At 42.8% G+C, this 24,884-nt stretch overlaps 1 protein-coding gene across 1 annotated transcript in view; it reads right to left on the bottom strand.

The window, feature by feature from the left end:
- DNAH8 (dynein axonemal heavy chain 8) overlaps nucleotides 1-24,884 on the bottom strand; it is a 1,267,128-nt gene that overhangs the window by 613,734 nt on the left and 628,510 nt on the right. The window contains 2 exon segments of the mRNA XM_030199255.1: nucleotides 502-564; nucleotides 24,058-24,171. Of these exon segments, the coding sequence (XP_030055115.1) occupies nucleotides 502-564; nucleotides 24,058-24,171 (177 nt within the window).

The raw sequence follows: 24,884 nt of genomic DNA, 5'->3' as shown, positions 1-24,884 counted from the left end.
AAGAAGAGGAGGAAAAGAGAAGGAAGGGAGGAGGGAACTCCCTAGGACCTAGCCAGCTGGGAGGGAGTAAATGGACTACCTAACCAAGCTGGACCAGAGTCAAGTATTTCCTAAAGGCAGGTGGGAAGTGAGGAGTGTTGCTAAGCCTAGCCTGAAGGAAAGGTGGGGAGAAACCCAGCCTGCAACAGAGGGGCCAGAGGGGAACCCTATGAAGGTATCGTTTGAAAGGTTTTCCATGAAATGTTTGGAGTCATGGGGGACTGTTAACCTTTTGTTTATTGGAATATGCCTTTTGTTTTGACTTCTTATGTTGTTTCCTAAAGTAGGAAATATTTTGGGTCCAAATAAAGAGAAGAACTGGATCAGTTTGAGGCCTTGACTTGGAGTTATGAAACCTTGCTATGCTGGGAGTTTGGCAGCAGCCCAGAGGTCTGAGTGCTGAGCCCAGGGTTTTGTCACAATATCATTATGTAACTTTTCTAAAACAAATTATTTAGTTACCTGAAATATCTGTAATCTAGTGCTAGCTTCTTGAGGTGGTATTCCTGGAACCATGGGTCCATCCTTAAAAGATCAAAACAAAATATGATAAAGCATGAGTCTTTACACAAAACCACAAAAAGCCCCATTTTACCTAGAATGCAGAGATCAGAATTGAGATGTCTAGGTCAGGACATGCTCAGTTCCAAAGGTATTTTAGAAAATATCTACCAATAGAGTACACATATATTTGCTGGCATCTACACCAAGAGAAGCCAATTTACAAAGATACACAATGAAAACACCGAATGGGACAATGTCAAGTGGAAGTTTCAAAATTGCTACTTCCATATGGAAATGTTATTTACACATGGAAGTAGCAATTTTGAAACTTCCACTTGACATTGTCCCATTGTCCAAAGCTACACTCCCTGCCCTTTTTTTCCCTTCCATCCAGCATGTGCCCCCTCTCTCCTTTTTACATGATACATTCCAGCATTTCCCCCTCTCTCCATCCCCATCCATCTTCTGCTTTCCAGTATCTCCTGTATATTTTTCTTTTCTCCTTCCCCTGTGGTCTATTATCACTTTCCCTCCCTCCTCTTTCCACCCTTCTTTCCCCTTCCCCTGAGGTCTGGCATCACACTCTGCCTCTCTGCTTCCCCTTCGGTCCCGGCATTGCTTTTCCTCCTCTTTCCGCCCTCCTTTTCCCTTACCCTGAGGTCTGGCATTGCTCTCCCTCTTTTCTCCACCCCTTGTTCCCCTTCGGACTGGCACTGCCATGTGATCTTCCTCCTCTCTCCACTCCCCCGTATCCTTTCCCTGCAGTCTGGCTGACATCGCTCTTCCACCTCGGCTCTCTCCACCCCTACCCCACTTTGCAGGCCTCCATGCTTTCCAAGCCCACCGGTAGCATCAGCGATGTAAAAGCTGCCTTTAGCCTGCCCCGGAAGTTTTCTCTGTACATAATTCCATGCCACAAAACTGAACAGCCATCATACTGAAGCATGCACAAACTCTATCCAGTCTAGAACTGCCTCACTGGAATTAATACAGGAAGCTGAAGGACTAAAAGATGACTGACCCTTAAGAGAGGGAAATTCTTTCATCTGCTTGGGTGGGTCCTGGAGTAGTAGTCTAGCAGGACTCAAGGAAAGGAAATTAGTAGGTAAGATCAAATTTCACCTTCCATATCACCCTGCAAGAGTAATCCAGATGAGTGCTATGTACCAAAAATTAAAGGTCCCAGGGTAGGAGACAACAAGGCCTCTAGCTAGATCAATTCCCCTGACAGTAGGATTCTTTCCCTAGGGACCCTCCCAATGACAGCAGCCCTTGGGAGCAGAGAAATGTGGCACCTAGCCAGCCACAATTGCATATAGGCTGAAGGGTCAGTAACCAGAATTCATGTACCCTCTAGATTTGGTTGTTGGTCAAAAATAGTTATTACTGGGCATCTAGGACTTGATTCATCCAGGGTCGGGCCAATCATTAAGCAGGACTAAGTGATCACCTATAGCAGCTGCATCTAGGGGGAGGGTAGCAAAGAGCAGTTGGAGTCAAAACAAAACAGGTCTTGACAACCGTACAAACTGAAATAAATTACAGGAGGCACTTTTATCAGTAAAAACAATGGGCAGTTTTCAAATAGGCAAACACAGTAAAGGTGACACAAAGGTTGGTGTAGAGCAAACTATGGTGTAGAATAAACATCCAACGGACTCAAAGAGTTCACATCAGATGTAATGAATGCTGTTTGATACTTCACTGGGACCGCATTTGTTGTCCATGAAAGTATTTTCTGTGATTTTGGGTTATGTCGCTAGCCCATTTCTACACTTGATTCAGAAAGAAACCATATCTGTTTTCTCTGCACTTTTTATTGCAAACAGCATTCATTACATCATAAGGACATCCTTCTCAGATGACACAGAACGCAGAAAAGTTTAACTTGTACACTATACAGGGACTCCTGAGGCACGCCCTCACGGCCGAAACACGATTCATCTCGTGTCCATTGCATATTTTTGAATAAAACTTCTGATGTGAACTCTTTGAGTCCAGTGGACGTTTGTTCTACACTATAGTCTGCATGTTAGAAACAAATTCACAACTGAGTAATGTGGCAAATTATTTGGAGCTCCCTATGGACCTCTCTCCTCAGATAGCCGATAAAATATTGGAAATTACTAGAGATGGTAATCTTCAGGACTTCTTAACAGATCGGGAATTTACATTTCTGAATTTTGATAAACAAAGTTCCCATTTTCTATTTATTGCTGAAGAGTCATAAAAGTCTAGAACACCCTCCTGGATGCCCTATCATTTCAGCTAGGGATTCCCTTTTGGAAAGTCTTGTAAATACATTGATAAACATTTACAACCTGGTCTTGCCTCAGTGAAATCATATTTGAAGGATACAACCTATTTTTTGCAAATTTTACAAATAATGAAAGAATTTTTTATCTGAATGGATATTAGTATCTTTTGATGTATGTTCTCTATATACCAGCATACCTCAAAATGAGGCTTTAGATGTGATTTGGGAAGCAGCAGAACAACATCCCCACCCTCACTTTGTGACTTCAGACTTTCTGGTTCAATTGAGTAAGGTAGCCATGGGTTCCAACTTTTTTTTTTATCTTTGACAGCAGGTATTATAAACAAGTATATAGCTGTGGTGGCTACATTTGCCCCTACTGTGGCTAACCTTTTCATGGTGGCATTTGAGGAGCAGTGGGTATATCCATCTAGATATTGTCAATATGACATTTTTTGTATCTGGAACGGCACTGCAGAAATGCTGGAACAATTTGTTGGCTATTTAAATGGATGTCACTCGCAGATTAAATTTGAGATCTCTAGTGATGCTCAGAAGCTCGCTTTTTTGGACATGCTGATTGAGAAGCGATTGGATGATTTTTCTACTACAATTTTCTCTAAACCAACTGATAAGAATTTGATGTTGTGTTTTTCAAGCATGCATCCTCCACATATGAAAAAGAATATCCCTTTTGCACAATTTCTTCATTACCGAAGAATTTGTTCTTCAGCTGCTGAATTTAAAGAATGTGCTAGAGAATTGAGTGATAAACTTCTACAGCATGGGTATCCTAAGCATGTGGTGAAAATGCTGTGAAAAGGGCCCTTTTTAATTCAAGAAAGGCATTGCTACAGTATAAAGCAGTACAACAGCAAGAGGATATTTTACCATTTGTGATGAAATATAATGCGAAGATGACCAGGTTAAGCAAGACGATTAGGAAACACTTTGAACTGCTGAAAATACATACAGCCTTTGAACGAGCAATGATTCTGTTTTCTTATCAGAAGGGGAGCAATTTGGGTGATCTGCTAAGCTCTAATGATGTGTGGTCCTTAAAAATAAATACAGAGGATCCAAGATGGCCACTGAATGATTCAGACATGTTTGTGGTTCCGCACTGATTTCCTACAGTGATGCCAAAACGGAGAGGCCGGGCCGCAGCCACTACCCCCCAGCGGTAGAACTTACCAGTTCGATCCAAGACTATCCTCCCATATCTTCGGCGGACCCCAGATTTAGCACAGTTGGGAGCTAGCCCGCTTGTTCCAACCGGGGCAGTTGGAGACACGGAGCAAAACTTAGGGCTGGAAATCACCTTACGCTCCGACACAAGAGTTCCTCCCCCACAGCCATGAGGAAGCAGCTCCCCAATTGGGGCGTTCTCAACTCTGGAAGAACCCAGGAATACAGAACGGGAGGTACTACAAGACCTTGTTGGGGAGTCGGGGAGTGTACTAACTTCGCGGGAAACTGCAGAGATGGCGTTGTCGACTGAATGTCAGATTACCAGCTGAGAAACAGAAAATTCCTCTCAACAACTTGAGGCACAGACTAACCAACTTGCTGCTTTTTCAAACAAATCTAAGGAAGTAACTTTAGATAATCTTTGGTCATTAATAGCGGACTTTGCTAAAGTAATGTGCCCCCAGGTTAAAAAAGTTTCAGAAGAATTAGAATCCTTTAAAAAGAATTTGAAAGAAATTGAAGCTGAAACAAAAACTTTAAATCAAAAGGTTCTCAACCAAGAAAAGGATATACAACATATTCAGCAAGTACAAAACACTATATTAAAAGATTTGACGAATCTCAGAAGAAAAACTGAATTATTTGAAAACTACTCAAAAAGTAATAATTTACGTTTTATTAATTTCCCAGTACAAAAAACAGTTAAAGATTTACCTCAAACAGATTTTGGAGGTTGGGGAAGAAAATATTCCCCCATTCTCTCAAGTGTATTACCTCCCTATTAAGGGTGAAGAGAACCGACAAATACAGGAAAACCAGGCTTTGGATGTTACAGCTCTTCTAGAATCATCAGATATAGACAAATATCAACAACAACTCTGGTGGCGACTGTGGCTCTGTCTCAAGATAAAATTTGGATTTTGAGACTGTTCTTTCGAAACAAAGATAAGATATTTAAAGGATGTAAAGTTCGTATTTACCCAGATATTTCGAGAGACACTCAAAAAAAGACACCAAAAATTTCTTCAATTAAAATCACAAGTACTTCAATTAGGGGCATCTTTTTTTCTTAAATATCCCTGTAAATGCTTGATTGGTTATCAGTAACAGAAATATGTATATTATGAGCCTTCTCAATTGGAAACTTTCATAACAGCTAGACAATAGTTGAGAAATATTAACATCTTGTAAACTCTGGATAAATAATAATCTAAATCTATAATACATCTAGTATTTTAGTATTATCTTATGATATTTTATTTTCTCCAAATATTATAGGTATCTTGGATCCATATTGTGGACTTTTGTGAAGTTAATCATTATTTATTTTTACCTTATTTTTTGTTTTCTTTTTCCTTATCATATTTGTTTCATTTAACTGAACTTTTCTGTACAAGTATGTATTGTTTGTTAAACAATTTAAAATCTATAAATTAAAAAAATAAATAAAAAAATAAAAACACAAAAAACAACTGGTAGCCATAAGAAATGTGGTCACTGCTTGGTCATATCATGTTGGAAAAGAGTTATCTATTTGATTTGTTGCCCTTGTGATTTGATATATATATATATATATATATATATATATATATATATATATATATATATATATATCAACCTCATCTTTAAACTCCTAGTAGTTTGTCCTATATATATATATATATATATATATATATATATATATATATATATATATATAGGACAAACTACTAGGAGTTTAAAGATGAGGTTGATGGAACATCGCTCCAGTCTTAAACTATGCAAATGGGAAGCTCCTCTGGTTCTACATTGTGAGTCAAAAAATCATCAGTTTGATGTGCTGCAAGTTATTGTGCTGGAACAACTGAAACGTTCTCAGTGGAGAGGCGATTTTGGTCGCCGTTTGCAAAAATCAGAACAGAAATGGATTTTTTTCTTTAACTCTGTGGAACCCGAAGGATTGAACATTCAGGGTTTTTTAGTCTTAAGTGATGTCATGGCAGTGGCATTGATTGAGGATTGGTTGCCCTCTACAAGGTAGGTGGTACTTTTCTATTTAAACATGTTGGTGGCGTCTTTTTTCAGTTACCCTTTTGAGCTTCATATACAGTGGACATGCCACAGGATTGCTACCCCTGACGTAGCTTCGGCGAAACAGAGATTCCTTGTTGGTTATTTCTAATTGTGGACATGCTGGTTAAACTTTAAAGTGGATGAGAAGATAAATGAAATATAATAATGTGACTAGAATACTTAGAAGCCATTTAAATGCTAACAACATTTTTGATTTCCTGTGAGATATACATGCATTTTGAATGCTCTGCTAGAGGTTTTGAACATAATTTGAGCACCTGGGTTAAGTGGAGTTTGTTTTTTTGTTTTTTTTTAGTCCTGTGATGGTGAGCCATGCCTATGCCTTATAACTTTGGTTGGCTGGATGGCTTGACGGAGGCTTTTTTCTCCACTTTATGGTGAGTGCTTAAGTGTTTTCCTCTCTCAGTGCATCTGCATATGTGATATTGTAAAATACATATATTGTGTCAGATAGATCTTTTGGATTGAAATTTTTGGCTTGTGTGAACGTTTTTAGCACATGCTAACCACATAGATGCTGTAACCGCACAACTTAAAAACGATCTATGAACTAACTTCTGCAAACTTCTGAAGACCCATCTCTTTGACAAGACATACCACAACGACCAACACATGTGAACTTCCACATATGTACCCAGAACTGTCCTACAAAGTTAACTTGTTATTTTACTATCATGTTCTATCATTATCATGTTACCCAAGATCCTTCTGTAATACCAAATGTCTAATTTTTACATATTTCCACTATTCATGACATATTGTAAGCCACATTGAGCTTGCAAAGAGGTGGGAAAATGTGGGATACAAATGTAATAAATAAATAAATAAACATATTCCTTCCTATGCTAGGCCTGTTACTAAAGCCTGTGCATTGCTCTGTTTGGTTCTCACAAGTTGGCCTAATAAGTTGCAGTCTTTGTAACATACAGTTCTTTCTCAGGAACCGAGGAATGACACGCCTTTCATACGAGGTGGATATAACCTTGGGACGTGGTGAGAGACTGAGGATACAGTGAGCCTAAGATGTCTACAATGTTTCAGTCTTGGGGGGAGAGGACATAAGGCAATTGTTTTAGTTTGCATACAGAACTCATAGCTAATTAGCCAATGGCCACTGAGTGTTCATGTGAACACACATCAGGAGAGACTGATATTGTCACGACTGTGGCCGTGACCCCTCTTTTGACTCACCTTTTTGCCGGTCAGCTCATGAGCTGGCTTCTTTTCTGTATGATTGTGTTTATCCTGTGTGTTTCTAGCCTCACTTTGGTGTTGAGTGTAGGGATTCTACTTCCTTTGTGTTCCAAGCCTCACTTCAGTGTTCAGTGTGTATTTCCTGTCTCTGTCCTGTAGGTTTTTTTTTTTTATTTGTACCCCACACTTTTTCCCACTCATGGCAGGCTGAATGCGGCAGGCAACAGAGGGTTAAGTGACTTGCACAGAGTCACAAGGAGCTGCCTGGGCCAGGAATCAAACTCAGTCCCTCAGTTCCCCAGGACCAAAGTCCACCACCCTAACCACTAGGCCACTCCTCCACTTCCTCTGTGTTTCAAGCCTCACTTTGGGTTCTCTGTATTTCCTATCTCTGTCCTGTTATAAGGAAGCGGTTCACTTTCATTCAGGGCCTTTGCAACGCCAAAGGTCCCCAGGTTAGTTTGTGTGCTTGTGAGCACTTCTGCCTAGATCCTTGTTGCCTTGTTGTTGTCTGTGTATCTGTGGGCACTTCTGTGTCTTGTCTTCTTATTGTGGTGCCTGTGTGCACCTCTGTCTTTGGCTTTAGTTCTGTTGTCTGTCTGTGTGCTTTATGTCTAGCCTATTTTGCCTTGCTTGTTCTAGTCCCTTCTACCTTAGCTTCAGCCTTAGTTCTGTTGTTTGTCTGTGTGGGTTAGCTTTGGTTCTGTCCCTGCTTGTCCATCTTTACCCTGGTACAGTTTAGCTCCTGTCCCTTTCTTGCTTGCCTCTGCCTTGCAAGCCTTCAGCTTTGGTTCTGTCCCTGCTTGTTTGTCTTCACCCTGGCAGTGTTTAGCTCCAGTCCCTTTCCTGCTTGCCTCTGCCTTGCAAGCCTTCAGCTTTGGTTCTGTCCCTGCTTGTCTGTCTTTACCCTGTTGGTCCCTAGCTTCAGCCCTACCCTGCTTGTGTCTGCCCTGCCTGAGTATCCTGAATCCACTCCAGTCAAGCCAAGCTTGCTCCAGTCTGTGGTTCCAGTGAAGCCCAGCCACGTCCGTTCTGGTATTTGGTTCCAGTCCAGTCAACTAAATACTAATTTCGGTTTGAATGCAGATCAGACAATCAAAAATACAATGCAGACAAAAAGATCTCCTACTGATAAATGACAGGAAATTCCTCCAATGGAGGCTGTCTTCAAATTAGCAGGAAAAAAGGCCTCAAAGAGCTTCTAGGTCTTCAATTGATCTGCAGAAGCTACGCCGGGTATCAAAACCCTACTTTCATCCTTGGCCAAAAAAACCTGCTTTACGTTATTTAATTAACAAAATTGCTCATGGATACAATGTATATAAGTGTACTCCACCTTCATAGACAGTTCAATAGATTATGTAATACTCAATAACCCACTTATCTTTATAGTGAGTACTCTCAGATCAGCGGGTTATTGAGTATTACATAATCTATTGAACTGTCTACGATGGCCAGCATTTCGCACGGCTGCTTCAGGGCTTCGATTTCACATTCTGAAGAGAGAGGAAAAAACAAATAATCTCAACTGTACTGTGGGCATCTAAAAACAAAAAACAATCTCATACATACTGAAAGAAAGGTCAGCACTGCTTCTCCACACTCTTCTATCAACTGACTGCCGACTGGCGGCAGCTGATATATAGCTTTTATGACGTCAGACGCTCTGAGATCAAATAACGAATCAGAAGGTTTAGAAGAAGTGACTCCACTCAACTCTGTGGTTTAGACCAATAGGATCCAAAGAATGAAGTTTAAACATCCATTTCTGTTCTTGTTGAAGCAATATTCTTTGGTAATTACCCCCTCTTCAGTTCCGATGAATAGACTGAATTACTACACATCGTAACTGTTCAAAAGAATGGTGAAATTCATTACAGTGTTTGGCTAATGGCAAACCTATTCTATTTGTTTGGATTGTGCTTTTATGTTGTTGCTAACATCCTAGATGTCTGGCCCACGTATATTTTATTGCATGGACACCTCAGACAATAAATTACGAAACTTGATTTGCAGTTTGTTTGTTGTTTCAATTTATACTCTTTACCATCGAACGGATTCACAAAAATGGAAGTCTCTTCCATGACGGAACATAGATTACATTCACCACACTTGCGATGGCCCATCGTGTTATTTAGGGCTTTAGCTACAAATGTTAAACTCGGTAAGGCTACTGGACATAGATATTCTTTCAAATTTAATTTTCTACTGTATGCAAGACTTAACCTAGTCTTACTAAAACGTGGTATGGTACTGATCAGAGTCCAATGTTTTCTCAAGACCTTAACTACTTCAGGGGAATCCACATTGTATTGTGTGACATATGTCATACAATCTTCCAAATCATCTTTCACTGCTGGTCTAGGAATTAATAGTAATTCTCTGCTGTTCCATCTCGCTCTCTTATATGCTTTCCATAATATATAATCTGGATAACCTCGTGCTGCTAATTTCTCTGCAAGCTTCTTTGATTGTATTTTAAATTCCTTATCATCGGAACAAATTCGCCGATGCTCAAAAATTTAAGAATGTGTTCCGATCTGTAGATTTATGGAAAACTGTAGTGTCAATCACGCCATCCCTCTTGGAGATTAATACGTCTAAAAATGAAATCTGCTTCGAATCCATCTGTAGTGTGAATTTGATACGTGGATGGCAACTATTCAGAACTGATACAAACTGTAATAAAAAATGTTCCTCTCCGGTCCATAGTAGAAAAATATCATCTATGAACCGGACCCATAAAGCAACAAACCTATATAGATCTGCTGTGTATACAAACTTTTGCTCAAAGGCTCTCATGAATAAATTCGCTTTTGACGGAGCCATGGTCGCTCCCATCGCGACTCCTGACACTTGCTGGAACAACTTATCATCAAATAAGAAAAACATTTTCTTCATTGCCACTTTTGCAAGTGCTAAAATGAAGGATGTAGGGACTCTGCTGGGTTCTCGCTCATTCAAAAAAACTTCTATCACTTCTAGTGCTTCATCTTGTGGTATAACCGTATAAAGGGAGGAAACATCAAGAGTTGCCATAATCATTCCACTCATCTTATTATTATAACTTTCTAATAATTGTAAGAAATGAGTGGTATCCTTTATATAAGACACTTCATTTTTCACAAAGGGTTGTAAAAAACAGTCCACAAACATCAAAAGTGGTTCCAATAACGATCCCCTACTAGATATTATTGGTCTTCCTGGGGGATCCAGTCCAGTCAAGCCAAGCTTGTTCCAGTATCCAGTTCCAGTGCAGCCAAGCAAGTCCGTTTCAGTATTTGGGTCCACTCCAGTCAAGACAAGCTTGTTCCAGTATCCAGTTCCAGTGAAGCCAAGCCAAGTCTGTTCCAGTATCTGGCTCCAGCCCAGTCAAGACAAGCTTGTTCCAGTATCTGACTCTAGCCAAGCCAAGTGCATCCTGAATCCTGCCCAGTCTTGCTTGGAGGGTTTTGCCTCCTGCTGCCGTTCGACGACAGTAGGTCAAGGGCTCACGTTGTTCCAGAGTTCGCGCCTGGTTGCCCAAAGCCTGGGAACGTGACAAATATAATACAAGAACAATCCATATATGGCACAGGCTACCTAATGATTCTAGTTTAGGAGAAATCACATGATTTGGGAGAAATGAAACTTACAAGGGGTATATATGTGATAGCTGAAAGAAGTGTTAGCTGAGCAGTCTTTGTTATTCAGGGTTTGCGTATTGCTTTGCTGTCTGACAACCTGCTCCAGAGAGAACAATTACTTTGTATTTTTGGCTTAGTGACATACCAATAAAGATTTTACTGGTTGCGCCTATATCTGAGTCTAAATTCTCTCTCTTATTTTTTCAGCCCATGAGGCTGAAGTGTTCCCCCCTCCCAAGGACATCAAGAAGAGATGGTCATTAGAGTTTTAATTACACCATATAATATTAAGGCTCTTTATATTCATCTGATATCCCTAGTACATTAAGAAGTATTAATTAAACAACTCTATAATACTAAGATGTGGGAAGCAGTCCAGCAGCGAGAGAGGTACTATCCAGTCTTTTGTGTTGAGTGCCACATGTATGATTAACTCCCAGCTAGTGAGAGGTTAAATGCGTGTGCTTGATGCAATGAGATCCTAGCTCTTAGCGAACGAGTCCGTTCTCTTTAGGCTCAAGCACATAGAGGAGGCCTAAAGGGACACTGTAGAGAAGTTCCATCTCCAATCTAGCAGCCCCTGTGCTGCCTTGGAGAAGGGAGGTCTTCTAAAAGGAGAGCATCACCCTGATGCAGCTGGAAGTAATCCTGTAGCCAGGACCAGCCCACCAGGGGATGCAATATTCTTGCACACTGAGAATGTGTCTCCAGGAGCTTCTGCCCACAAGGGAAGGGTTAGGATGGATGTTGAAGTTGGTGATTCAATTATTAGGAATGTAGACAGCTGGGTGGCTGGTGGACATGACGACTGCCTGGTCACTTGCCTGCCTGGTGCGAAGGTGGCAGAGTCATGCGTCACCAAGATAGGATTTTAGACACTTCTGGGGAGGAGCCGGCTGTATTGGTACATGTGTGTACCAATGAGAGAGAGGTTCTAGAAGCCAAATTTAGGCTCCTAGGTAGAAAGCTCAAATCCAGAATCTCTAAGGTACCATTTTCCGAAGTGCTTCCTGTTCCACACGCAGGGCCCAAAAGACAGCCAGAGCTCTGAAGTCTCAATGAGTGGATGAGGCGATGGTGCAGGGAGGACGAGTTTAGATTTGTAAGGAACTGGCCAACATTCTGGGGAAGGGGGAGCCTATTCCGGAATAATGGGTTCCACCTTTAAAAAAGAGATAGATCATGGTTCGGAACAAGGTATCTTTCAAAGATATCACCAAAACAGGGAAGATAGGGTATCCCAATGGCGAGGTTGCAATAGAGACAATAGTAGACCAGGAGGGGCATTTTCAAAAGAAACGTCCAAGTTGTAATTTCTAAGTCTTTGTAAAACATCCAAATCCAGGGGCAGAGAAAACTGTATTTTCAAAACAAGATGGACGTCCATCTTTTGTTTCGAAAAAACTGTCGGAGACGTCCAAAGCCAAGGAAGTCCTTAAATTTGGACAGCCCTAGATTTGGATGGCCTTTGATTTGGACGTCTTTGACTTTTAACGATTTTCAAAATCAAAGACGTCCAAGTCAAAAACGTCCAAATGCAAGCCATTTAGACATGGGAGGAGCCAGCATTTGTAGTGCACTGGACCCCTGACATGCCAGGACACCAACCAGGCACCCTAGGGGGCACTGCAGTGGACTTCAGAAAATACTCCCAGGAACATAGCACTACTACTACTACTACTATTTAGAATTTCTATAGCGCTACAAGGCATACAAAGTGCTGCACAAACATAGAAGAAAGACAGTCCCTGCTCAAAGAGCTTACAATCTTGTGTGCTGAGCCCCCCAAAACCCACTATCCACAACTGTACACCACTACCATAGCCCTTACAGGTGAATGGGGACACCTATATGTGAGTACAGTGGATTTGTGGTGGATTTTGGAGAGCTCGCTGTTTTCTCCACATACATAACGGGAAGAGGGGTATGAGCCTGGGTCCGCCTGTCTGAAGTGCACTGCAGTACCCAGTAAAACTGCTCCTGGGACCTTCATGCGCTGTCATGGACCTGAGTATGACATCTGAGGCTGGCAAAGAGGCTGGCACGAAATATTTGGTCTTAATTTTGTTCTGCTCTTTTATAGACTTATCCAGTGATCCTGAAGCAGATGCAGATTCGAAACGCAGGGCGTCGTTGATCATGGTCTGAGTCATCAGAGGAACGCAGAGAGAGCATAGACACAGAGACCGGCTATACATTGAGCTAAGTGTTGAGTTCTTGTTTAGCCAATTTAAATCTAGAGGTTTTTGGCCGATGATGAGGAAGTCCAACTCCCTATAGACTTTCTAATAGTAACGGGGTTTCTCGAGGCCTTTTCCTCTCTAAAAGTACTTACTTTAAGAACCATTGCTTGAGTACCTTAGTTATTTTTGTGACATTTATCTGACAAAATATTTTGAAACATGTTTTTTGAGGGTGGGAGGAGGTTAGTGACTACTGGGGGAGTAACGGGAGGTCATCCCCGATTCCCTCCGATGGTCATCTGGTCATTTTGGGCACCTTTTTGTGCCTTATTCGTTAAAAAAATCATATCCAGGTGAAAACATCCAAGTGTTCGTCATGGACATCCTTGCTTTTTTCGATTATGGGTCAAAGACGTCCAAGTGTTAGGCACGTCCAAGTCCTGCCTTCTTTATGCCTCTGACACGCCCCCTTGAAATTTGGATGTCTTTGTGATGGACTGCAGCTAGAGACATCCAAAATCGGGTTTCGATTATACCAAGATGGATGTCCATGTTCCAATTTATGTTGAAAAATGGACGTCCTTCTCTTTCGAAAATGAGCCTGCAGGTGTCTATAAAGAAAAAGCAGAAAAAAGATTGCAAATTAACACTGCCAACTGCTGAGCAAGATGTAAATAGGAACAACCAACATAGTTTGAAATGTCTATATGCGGATGCCAGAAGCCTAAGAAATAAAATGAGAGAATATTTATTTGTTACTGTCAAGTATACACAGCAGGAACCTGGGTTTGTGAGCCCTTGGGCCCCTGCCGAGGAGCGGCAGTGGCAGGCAAAACCACCCCACACTGGAGGCTAAGCAAATCTCAAGCAAGCAGTTAGGCTTCACCTGTACCTGGCCACTTTCCACCAGGAGTTGAGCTCCCAGCTTCAGGTGGCCGACAGGACTTTGCAGGACAGGGCAAGACTGGATAACAGCAAGGCAGCACAGGGACTGAGTGTCAGAGGGGAAAGGAAGGAACATGGGCAGCAAGGCAAGAAACTGGGCAAGACAATACAACACAAGGCAGGGACAGGACAAGCTAGGGAACAGAAACTGGAAGCTGCAAGCAACCACTGAAACAGGGAACAAAACAGTGACTAACAAGACACAGAACTAAAAGCTGCAAGCAGCCACAAAGCCAGCACACAAACAGAAACTAAACACTGCGATACAAACCAGAAACAAGGCTAGGAAAACAAGTAAAACCTAACCTAAACCAAACACAGACTAACTAGAAACAGGCAAGAATCAAGGCAAGAATCTCAGACAAATCAGTGGACTAGCAGAAGTGTAACAAGCACCAACATACCAGGGCCTTAGACGCAATGCAAAGGCAAAGGCAGAGAGGTTCCAAATGGCTAATAAGCCCAGCAGGCAGCTCAGACTCAGCTGCAACAATCACCTGGCAACTAAGGGTCGGGCAGCCTGGAAGATCCGGACTGGAGTGAGCTGAAATCTGGAATGGGTGACAGCACACCGACAATCTAATACAGCCAGCACACAGAGACAGAACTAACTCACAAAGAACAGACAGAAGCCAGCTCAGAAGCTGACAACAGGAAATAAGGTGAGTCTGAGAGGGGTCACGGCCACAGACGTGACAGTTACATTTGTATCCCACATTTTCCCACCTATTTGTAGGCTCAATGTGGCTTACATAGTACCGGAGAGGCATTTGCAGATTCCGGTGTAAACAAATACAAAGTGATGTTGTGGTAAGATAAAGTTCATGTGGCACAGCCACATTAGGGAATCGTACAACGGAAGAGTTGTGTTATGTCCATTATGTACTTTAGTTTTGTTGTGTTGTGTTGTACAGATTTATGCTGGATTGGTAGGGTATGCCTTTTTAAACAGGTTAGTTTTTAGTTTTTTCAGAAAGTTTAGGTGGTCGTATGTAGTTTTCAAGGCTTTTGGTAATGCGTTCCACAGTTGTGTGCTTATGTAGGAGAAGCTGGATGCGTAAGTTGATTTGTATTTGAGTCCTTTGCAGCTTGGGTAGTGCAGATTTAGGTATGTCTGTGTTGATTCAGATGTGTTTCTAGTTGGCAGGTAGTTCAAGTCTGCCATGTATCCCAGTGCTTCACCGTAGATAATTTTGTGGACCAGAGTGCAGATTTTGAAAGCAATGCGTTCTTTGATTGGGAGCCAGTACAGTTTTTCGTGGAGGGGTTTTGCGCTTTCAAATCGCGTTTTTCTGAAGATAAGCCTAGCTGCTGTGTTTTGAGCAGTCTGAAGTTTCTTTAAGGTTTGTTCTTTGCATCCTGCATAAATTCCATGGCAGTAGCCTACATGGCTTAGTACCATTGATTGTATCAGGTTGCGAAATGTTTCCCTTGGGAAGAATTGTTTCACGCATTTGAGTTTCCACATTGAGTGGAACATTTTCTTTGTTGTGGATGTCACTTGGCTCTCTAGTGTTAGGTTGCAGTCCAATGTAATGCCGAGGATTTTCAGGCTGTCTTAGATAGGGAGGGTGTAACTGGGGTGTTGATAATTGTGGAGTTATCCGCGCTGTGTTGGGATGAGAGGATAAGACAGTGTGTTTGTTTAGTTGAAATGCATTTGCCCAAGAGTCCATGATGTTCAAGCTGATTTTGATTTCGTTGGTGATTTCTGTCACTTTAGATTTGTCTGCATAGGTGAAGGGGTTAAAGCCTTGGTTGGATAAGGACTTGGCTAGTGGGGTCATCATTAAGTTGAAGAGGATCGGTAATAGTGGTGATCCTTGTGGTACTCCGCAGTCTGCTTTCCATGGTGATGATATGTTTGAGTTTGATTTTACTTGATATATTCTTGTGGTTAGGAAACCCTTGATCCAGCTAAGTATGTTTCCACCAATCCTGAACTTATCTAGTAATCTTATTAATATATTGTGGTTTACCATGTCAAATGCACTAGACATGTCAAATTGGAGGAGGAGGATGTTTTTGCCTATTGCTATTTCCTGCTTGAATTTGGCTAGGAGAGTGAGTAATACTGTTTCTGTGCTGTGGAGGGGGCGAAAACCTGACTGTTATTCATGTAATATTGAGAATTTGTTTATATAATCTGTAAGTTGTTTGGCTACCATGCTTTCCATCAACTTGACTGACAACGGAATAGATGCTACTGGACTGTAGTTGGTGATTTCATTTGTTTTTTCTTGGTGTCTTTTGCTATCGGAGTGAGTAGGATATTGCCATTTTCCTTAGGGAAGGGACCTTGCTGTAGCATGTAATTTAGGTGGGATGTGAGGTCTACTATGAAGCGGTCTGGGGCAGATTTCATTAGGTAGTTGGGGCAGGTATCTAGTTTACAGTGAGTGTTGGAGAACCTGCTGATCGCCCGTGCAACTGTATCGACAGTGAGGAGGGCAAAATTTAACCAGGTTCGGTCACCCGGGAATTCTCCAGTGGTTGGGTTCAACTCATTAAGGAAGTTTTCGATGTCAGTGTTGTCCTGAGGTAGCGTGTTGAGTAGGTTTGCAATTTTTTCATTGAAATACTTAGCAAGTTTATCTGCAGATGGGATGTCTGTATTCGATGTGGTGACCAGGTTGGTGTCTAGGAGTTTGTTCACGAGTTGGTATAATTTCTTCGTGTCTTTGTAATCTGTTTCTATTTTAGTTTTATAGTATAATCTTTTGGTCTGTCTTATAGCGTATTTGTACTTTCTTTGTGATTGTTTCCATGTGTTGAGTGTGTTGTATATTGCACTAAATGAAAAATTAGATATAATAGGCATCTCTGAGACCTGATGAAAGGAAGGTAACCAGTGGGACACTGTCATACCAGGGTACAAATTATATCATAGTGATAGGGTGAACCAAATTGGTGGAGGGGTAGCATTGTATGTTGTTTTATTGTAAACTACTTATATAAATCATTCATTTATATTGTATAGTAGTATATAAGATGCAGTTATCATGGTTATACCTAAAAAGGGAAAAGTCTCTACTGAGTGTTTCAAATTCCCACCTCATTTCTTAATACTGATAAGATTTTTGTGAAAATTCTATAGAAGAGATTAGAAAGACTAATTTCAAAATGTACAGATCTTGACTAAACTGTTTTTCTCCAAAAAGAAAATGTATCCAGAGCCATTTTTTCCATAGATGTGCAAAGAAAATTATGTCTTACCTGATCATTTTCTCTCCTTTAATCCCAAAAGATCAGCCCAGAACTTGAGGGTTATGTCTATTAACCAGTAGATGGAAACAGAGAACAAAAGTAGTTCTTTGTGGATTATATCCATCAACCATCCATCAATTTAAGATGGAGTCGGACTAGGACGTACCTGAAGGAGCTCCGAGCTCAGGAAAACCAGAACAATACTGGAATAAAACCGGGCCGTGGCTGGAAATGGCGCCCAGGTGCGACCGATCATCGAGTGAGGAGGCCCGTACATGATCGGTGTCCACTGACGGGCTCTCAGAGGAGGGAGAGGCAAGTAAACCTCACCCCACAAGGGCCCACATGAGGTCCATTGTGAGCCCGATCCTACCTCACGCCCACCCGAGCCCAGGAGCGAAAGACAGGAGATGATCGGGCCCAAGCCGACTCGAGGCCGCCCTCTGTGCAGGGAAAGGTAATCGAACCTCTCCCCATAGGGGCCCACACAGGGACCACGTGGCGCGCCTCTGCTGGCCGGGGTCTCACCTGCCAGTCTCCTCGGAGATCCCTTGGCTCCCAAGCCAAGCTACATACTGCAATTGACCAAGCAAACTGCTCAGCCACAGCCAATTCAAAACAACTTGTGGTAGATCCCTGGTGACTCCAGCAAAACAGCACAGAAGCAAACAGTTCAAAACAAAGGGGTTTCCTTTATCTTCTCCTTCTCGGGTTATTCTTGAACTAAACCCTCGAGGCTCCCTGGAACTTGGCTTTAGGGCAATCTGTAAGGACACCTGCCCTTCCTGCTCTCTACCCGGCCTCACTGGCCCCGGGCTCCTGAGCAGGCCTCCGGCTGGTCTTCTCCCTGCCCCTTGCAAGCACCCACCTCTATATCTGGGGCTCCTGCCTTACTCAGGGTGACTACTCGGGCATGCCTTCCTTCTGCTGGAAATCCTCCCCTGTCCAGTCCAATGTGCCCCGGTCACTCCTCTGAACCACGGGCCGTGACCCCTCGCACTCTCCTGGAACTTCAACTACGATTCTCAACCCTTCACATATATTCAAATGAGACAGTCATCAAAATGCAAATTCAATTTATTAGACTATACTGCAGCCATTAGTCATCTAGCACAAGTTCTCTCACTGAGCCCATCTACTGTGGGGAACCTGGGTCTCAGTGTCTAACAGCCTCCACCCCTGGATAGGACTTTCTTCACTCATATTGACTTTACAGTCCTATCCTCCACCCCACGGCTGTTAGCCCATTTCAAACAATTTACTAGTTCTTCAGTAACATAGTGTTACGTCTGTGGCCGTGACCACCCTCAGACTTACCCTGTTTCTGGGAGTCAGTGGCTGTGCTGGCTTCTGCTTGTCTCTGTGTCTGTCTCTGTCTTAGTTTCTCTCTGGCTCTGTGTGCTGATTGCCCTACTGAACCTCACCTGTGTGGGCTATGCCTTTTCCAAGATGGCTGCCGCCGACTCCTCTATGCCAGTATCCAAGATGGCTCCCGCTGGGCTGACTTCTCTGTGTGTCAAGCCTCTGTTTGGATGCAAGGTGATTGTTGCAGCTGTGCCTCTGGTGTGGAAGGGCTTTATTAATCACTTAGAGACTACAGCCCTGGCCTTTGCATTTCATCTAAGGGCCCTGGTGTATAGAGTGCTCTGTACACTGTTTCAGTGTTTGCTCTGTGTGAGTTTCTATGTTTGACTAGATAGCTTAGGCACCGTGTGGCTTGTTAGCCTGTGTATAGCTTTGCTAGTGCTCTGTGTTTGTTTAGACTAGCCAGCTTAGGCACCGTGTGGCTTGTTAGCCTGTGTATAGCTTTGCTAGTGCTCTGTGTTTGTTTCCAGTGCATGACTTGTTAGCTTGGGCACAGCTTTGTTGTTAGCTGGTGTATAGCTTTCAAGTCTCCTGAGTGTGCTCTGTGTATGTTTCTTGTGTGTGACTGGTTTGCCTGGGTATAGCGTTTCTATTAGCCTAGGTACAGTTTACTAGTCATTGTGTTTAAACCTGCCGACTGCCAGAACCCGGACAGTCCCTGCCTGTCAGCCTTGCCTGCGCCTAGGTGCCAGGGGGCACTCCTGGATCTTCAATCCTGCTGTTCCTGCTTGCAAGTTCCAGTTCCGGGTTTTCCTGTAAGTCCTACCGGCTGCCAGAACCTGAGGGCTCAACCCTCGGGGAAAGGTGGTCAAGCGTAGGTGAAGCCTAGGTCCAGTGTGTTCCAGTCCAGCGGGTTTCACTCCTGTATGTTCCAGTCCTGTGGGGCCCTCCAGTATGTTCCTGTCCAGCGGGCTCCACTCCAGTGCGCACCCGTCCGGTGCATTCCAATTCCGTGTATTCCGGTGTAGAACTCCAGTCCGGGGTTCCGGTCCAGTTTTGTCTCATCTCTACCTTGGAGGTGATCTTGCCTGCCACTGCCGCTCCACGGTAGTGGCCCATGGGCTCACGAACCCAGTGCTCCCGGGGAAGAAGCCTGACAGTATGCCAAGGTCCTCGAGCACGCAACACATAGTCCTTAAGTCTGGTAAGTACCTCTACTTTTCCCCTGATATCTTCAGGCTTTAATCGGTATGGGTTCCCCCCATCTCCCCCACTGGGCTTTGGGCTTCTTGGTACTTCAGGTAGCTGGTTTCAGGTCCCCTTCTTCTTCGTCTCTTCTCCTCAGGAGGTACTGCTTATATAGGGCTTCTAACAGCCCACCACACCCCTTCTGGGCCACTCCTCCCAGTTCCGGAAGAGTCCAGAGCCTTCTGGGTGTCCTTCTCTTAACAGGGCATCTCTACTACATACTCCCTGGTCCTCATGTTCAGGCCTTAGCCGGAGCTCCCTCTGCTAGCTCCTCCAGGTCATTACCCTGATGTCCTATTTGGAGCTCCCCCTAGGGATCAGAACAGGGCATTTTCTCTATTTCTTGGAGGAGAGCACCATCTAGCGGCCTCCTCAGGGTAGGACAACCACTGTGTTTATCACAACTCCCAGAGCCAAGGATTCTCCCGACCTGGAGCAACACCTTGAGCACCGACCGTGAGTGAACTACCCCAACCACCACTACAGCTTCCAAACTCGCGAAGATTCTGTACCCGAGGAAATACTTCTAACACCTGACTGTGAGTACATCATCTATATCCCCCTCCCCCCCAAAAAAAAAAAAATCCACATCCAAGCTCTATCAACCAGCCTACACCATGCGGTCACCAGGTGCCCAAACTGATCCACCACCAAAATGAATACCTCCAAATTGTTCCTAGTAATTTACTCATTAAAACTGGTCCACCTAACTCTAACTACCCTACTTGCAGGAAGCAACATCATCCCCTTACTACACCACCCCCAACGACCGACCAGACACACCCTACCTCATTAAACCACCAACAATCATATCAAAGGAAGAACACCAGCACACAGACAACCCCAACAGACGGGAAAGAACCCCCATAACAAACCCACAATAACAAAACAATGACAATTAACAAAAATACACATAACACCAAACATAGCTGACCCATACCAAAAAATTCAAATTGGATACATCAACGCCACATCTGTAGTAAACAAAACAACACTACTAACACACTGGATCACATCAGACAACCTCGACCTACTCTTTATCAATGAAACCTGGCTCCATGACGAAAAAGACCCCATAATCTTAGATCTTTGCCCCCACGATATAAAATCGTTCACTGGACCAGAAAGGAAAAGAGAGGCAGAGGTATAGCATTAATCAACCAATCCCAGTTTACCATCGAAACCATTGCCGAGTCCATAACACCCCAACTTGAAATGGCCTCACTTAGAATCCGTAACAAAACCTTCCCCAACCATCTCAACTCCGTCCTGTTTTGCAGACCACCAGGAAACTGGAATGAGTGTCAGACTACCTTCACTGACTTCATTTCAAACACATGTGCGATCAACTCCAACATACTAATACTAGGAGACATCAACCTTCACCTAGAAGACCCAAACTCCACTAACACACAAGAAAGTAACGATTTCCTCCATTCATGGGGCCTCACATGGCCACAAACGCAACCAACCCATGCCAAAGGGCATACTTTGGACCTCATCTCGTACAAACTACCATCAGACTAGAACCTTATAATAACAGATATTAAAATGGTCAGAAACACCATGGTCCGACCACCACAAACTAAACCTATCACTAAAATGGTAGAAGAAGGGCTCTTACCACACACAACAACCGCAACCTACATCACCTGAGGCCAAACAGATCCGGAAATATTCTGGCTACAGATTTACAATGGTGGATGGACTGCACAAACGGATTCTGCACATTACCTCACAGAATGGGAAATGGGACTTGATATACCGCCTTTCTGAGGTTTTTGCAACTACATTCAAAGCGGTTTACATACATTCAGGTACTTATTTTGTGCCAGGGACAATGGAGGGTTAAGTGACTTGCCCAGAGTCACAAGGAGCTGCAGTGGGAATCGAACTCAGTTCCCCAGGATCAAAGTCCACTGCACTAACCACTAGGCTACTCCTCCACTAGAATGAGATGAAAGATGCAGAAACATACTAGACGAAATAGCGCCCTTACGAACAAGAACCTCACGCACGCATAACACCATACCATGGTTTAATGATGATCTGAAAAAATTAAAAACACAAACAAGGAAACTCGAGCAAGCATGGAAAAAAATAAAAGATGAATACACACTCAATGCATGGAAACAGATACACAGAAAATACAAATACGCTATAAGACAAACCAAAAGGACATAATACAAAACTAAAATAGGGCCGGACTAGAAAGATATGAAGAAATTATACCAAATTGTGAACAAACTACTAGACACTACAGCGGTCACTGCAACCAACACAGACATCCCACCTGATGACAAACTCGCTAAATACTTCAATGAAAAAATTACAAACCTACGAAAAACGCTACCTCAGAACAATAGTAATACTGAAAACTTCATCAATAATCTGGACCCAAACCCTGGAGAATACCCAGCCAACCGAACCTGGTCAAACTTCATGCTCCTCACCATTGAAACAGTAACCCAGGCAATCAAAAGGTTCTCCAGCACCCATTGCAAACTGGATACCTGCCCCAGCTACCTACTAAAATCCGCCCCTGACCGCTTCACAACAGACCTCACATCCCACCAAAACTACATGCTCCAACAAGGTCTTTTCCCTGAGGAACACAGCAACATCCTACTCACCCCAATCCCAAAAGATACCAAGAAAAAAGCAACCAAAACTACCAACTACCGCCCAGTTGCATCTATACCACTAGCAATTAAATTGATGGAGAGCATGGTGACCAAACAGATTACCGACCACTTGGACATGTTCTCAATACTTCATGAATCACAATCGGGTTTCCGCCCCCTCCATAGCACCGAATCTGTGCTAGTCACTCTCCTGGCCAAATTCAAGCAGGAAATAGCCATAGGTAAAAGAATACTTCTCCTACAATTTGACATGTCGAGTGCATTTGACATGGTAAACCACAAAATACTACTGAGACTTTTAGACTATTTCGGAATCAGAGGAAACATACTCAATTGGATCAAAGGTTTCCTAACCGCCAGAACATACCAAGTAAAATCAAACTCAAACATATCACCACCTTGGAAAGCAGACTGTGGAGTACCTCAAGGATCACCACTATCACCAATACTCTTCAATATAATGAAGATCCCACTAGCCAAGGCATTATCAAAGCAAGGCCTCAACCCATTCATCTACGCAGATGATGTCACAATTTACATTCCCTTCAGACATGATCTAACAGAAATCAACAATGAAATTAAACTCAGCTTGAAAACCATGGATTCATGGGCAAACTCCTTTCAATTGAAATTGAATACTGAAAAAACACATTGCCTCATCCTCTCATCTCAACATAATACATACAAACCAACAACCTTAATCACCCCAGAACACACCCTCCCTATTTCAAACAGCCTGAAAATACTCGGCGTGACAATCAACCGCAACCTCACTCTTGACAGCCAAGTGAACTCCACAACAAAGAAAATGTTCCACTCAATGTGGAAACTTAAACACTTAAAACCTTTCTTCCCGAGGGTAATATTTCATAACCTATTAATTTTATGGGGGTAAATTGCCCCATGGATCCCCTCTGGTATGTTGCTTAGGCGGCCACATACTAGAGAGGTTTCCTTGAAGGCTAATATCCATAATCTAAATTGCGCTTATCTGACTCTCTATTAATGTATGTGTACCTAGGCACTTTCTAATAACCATCCCTGCCAAAGGGTTTAATTAAACCTTTAGATATTGCATAAGAAAGAGTGAGAAGGCAAGTTGAAAGAATATTCAGCTTTATTATAACTCACCACAATAATACAGCAAGATCAGATACACGAGCAGGTGGGGCGGTTGGACAGACAGCATCTCTGTCTGGCACGTCCAGGAGATCTTCTGCCACACCCACATTTTCCCTGTCTTTTATACTCTCTTGGCCCCATTCAAACTAATGGGTTTACATTGACTCCAATGTTAAAGTTGTTTACTTCAAACTTGGCTGACCACAAGATGATTCACCGGAAAAGCCTCCTCCTCTATCTTATCTGTTACTTCCCTTTTTTCCTTGCAACTGGCATTGTCTTCAGATAAACAAGTTTTTTCTACTCAGATACAGAAATAAGAGAATCCATTTTGTGACTGATTTAATCGGGCAGGAACTTCTCCTGCCCAGGTTAATCATTCTAAATATTGGGCCCAAAATGTTTAAAAATTGGCCTCACCACTTTTAAAAAGGTTATGGACCTTTTTGACGAGATTATCAAAACTAAACTGAATGTAGATAGAGTAAGAAAATGTAATACAATTACTGAAAACCTACCTTCTCATACTCAGCATCAAAATTATCCACATCCTTTTGAAATGCAGCCACTGACTCTAGTAGATTAGTCTTAAATTGGGGCTGAAGCTGAATAAGTTCACTTTGAACACTGGTCTACAGGACAGAATGAAACTTCATTTCAAAATGGGCATGGAGGAAGGAAAGAAAATCAACAAACAAGAGCACAATATTTCAAGAACAGATTACTGAAAGACCATAACATATAAAGATATTTTACTTGTACCACATGTAAAATGTGATCAGATTCCATAGATTTTTTTTATTTTTTGTAATCCTTAAATTCTTTGGATCTTAATTTACTTTCACAAGAACATAAGTGTTGCCATACTGGGCCAAACTGAAGATCCATCAAGCCCAGTATCCCATTTCCAAGAGTGGTCAATCCAGGTCACAAGTACCTAGCAAGATCCCAGAAAAGTAAAACAGATTTTATGCTGATCATCCTAGTAATAAGAAGTGGATTTTCCCATGTCCAGCTTATTAATGGCTTACGGACTTTCTTTTAGGAAAATAGTCAAACCTTTTTAAAACCCTGCTAAGCTAATTACTTTTACCATATTCTCTGGCAATGAATTCCAGATTGTAATTACACACTGAATGAAGGTAATCAGTGACGTTCCTAGGGGTGCTGACACCCGGGGCGGATCGCCAATGCTCCCCCCCCCCCCCCCCCGGGGGGCAGCTCCCCCCGTGCAGCGCGACACCACCCCCACCCAGGCGAAAGAACCCCCTCCCCCCCGGGTGCACGCCGCTGGGGGGGGGGGGGGGGGGGGTGCCGCGCACCGGTCAGCATCGTTTGTTTCCAT

The sequence above is a fragment of the Microcaecilia unicolor genome, chromosome 3 (assembly GCF_901765095.1).
Source record: "Microcaecilia unicolor chromosome 3, aMicUni1.1, whole genome shotgun sequence".
Lineage (NCBI taxonomy): Eukaryota > Metazoa > Chordata > Amphibia > Gymnophiona > Siphonopidae > Microcaecilia > Microcaecilia unicolor.
The sequence above is the reverse complement of the archived record's forward strand: the minus strand, read 5'-3'. Positions and strand labels throughout refer to the sequence as shown.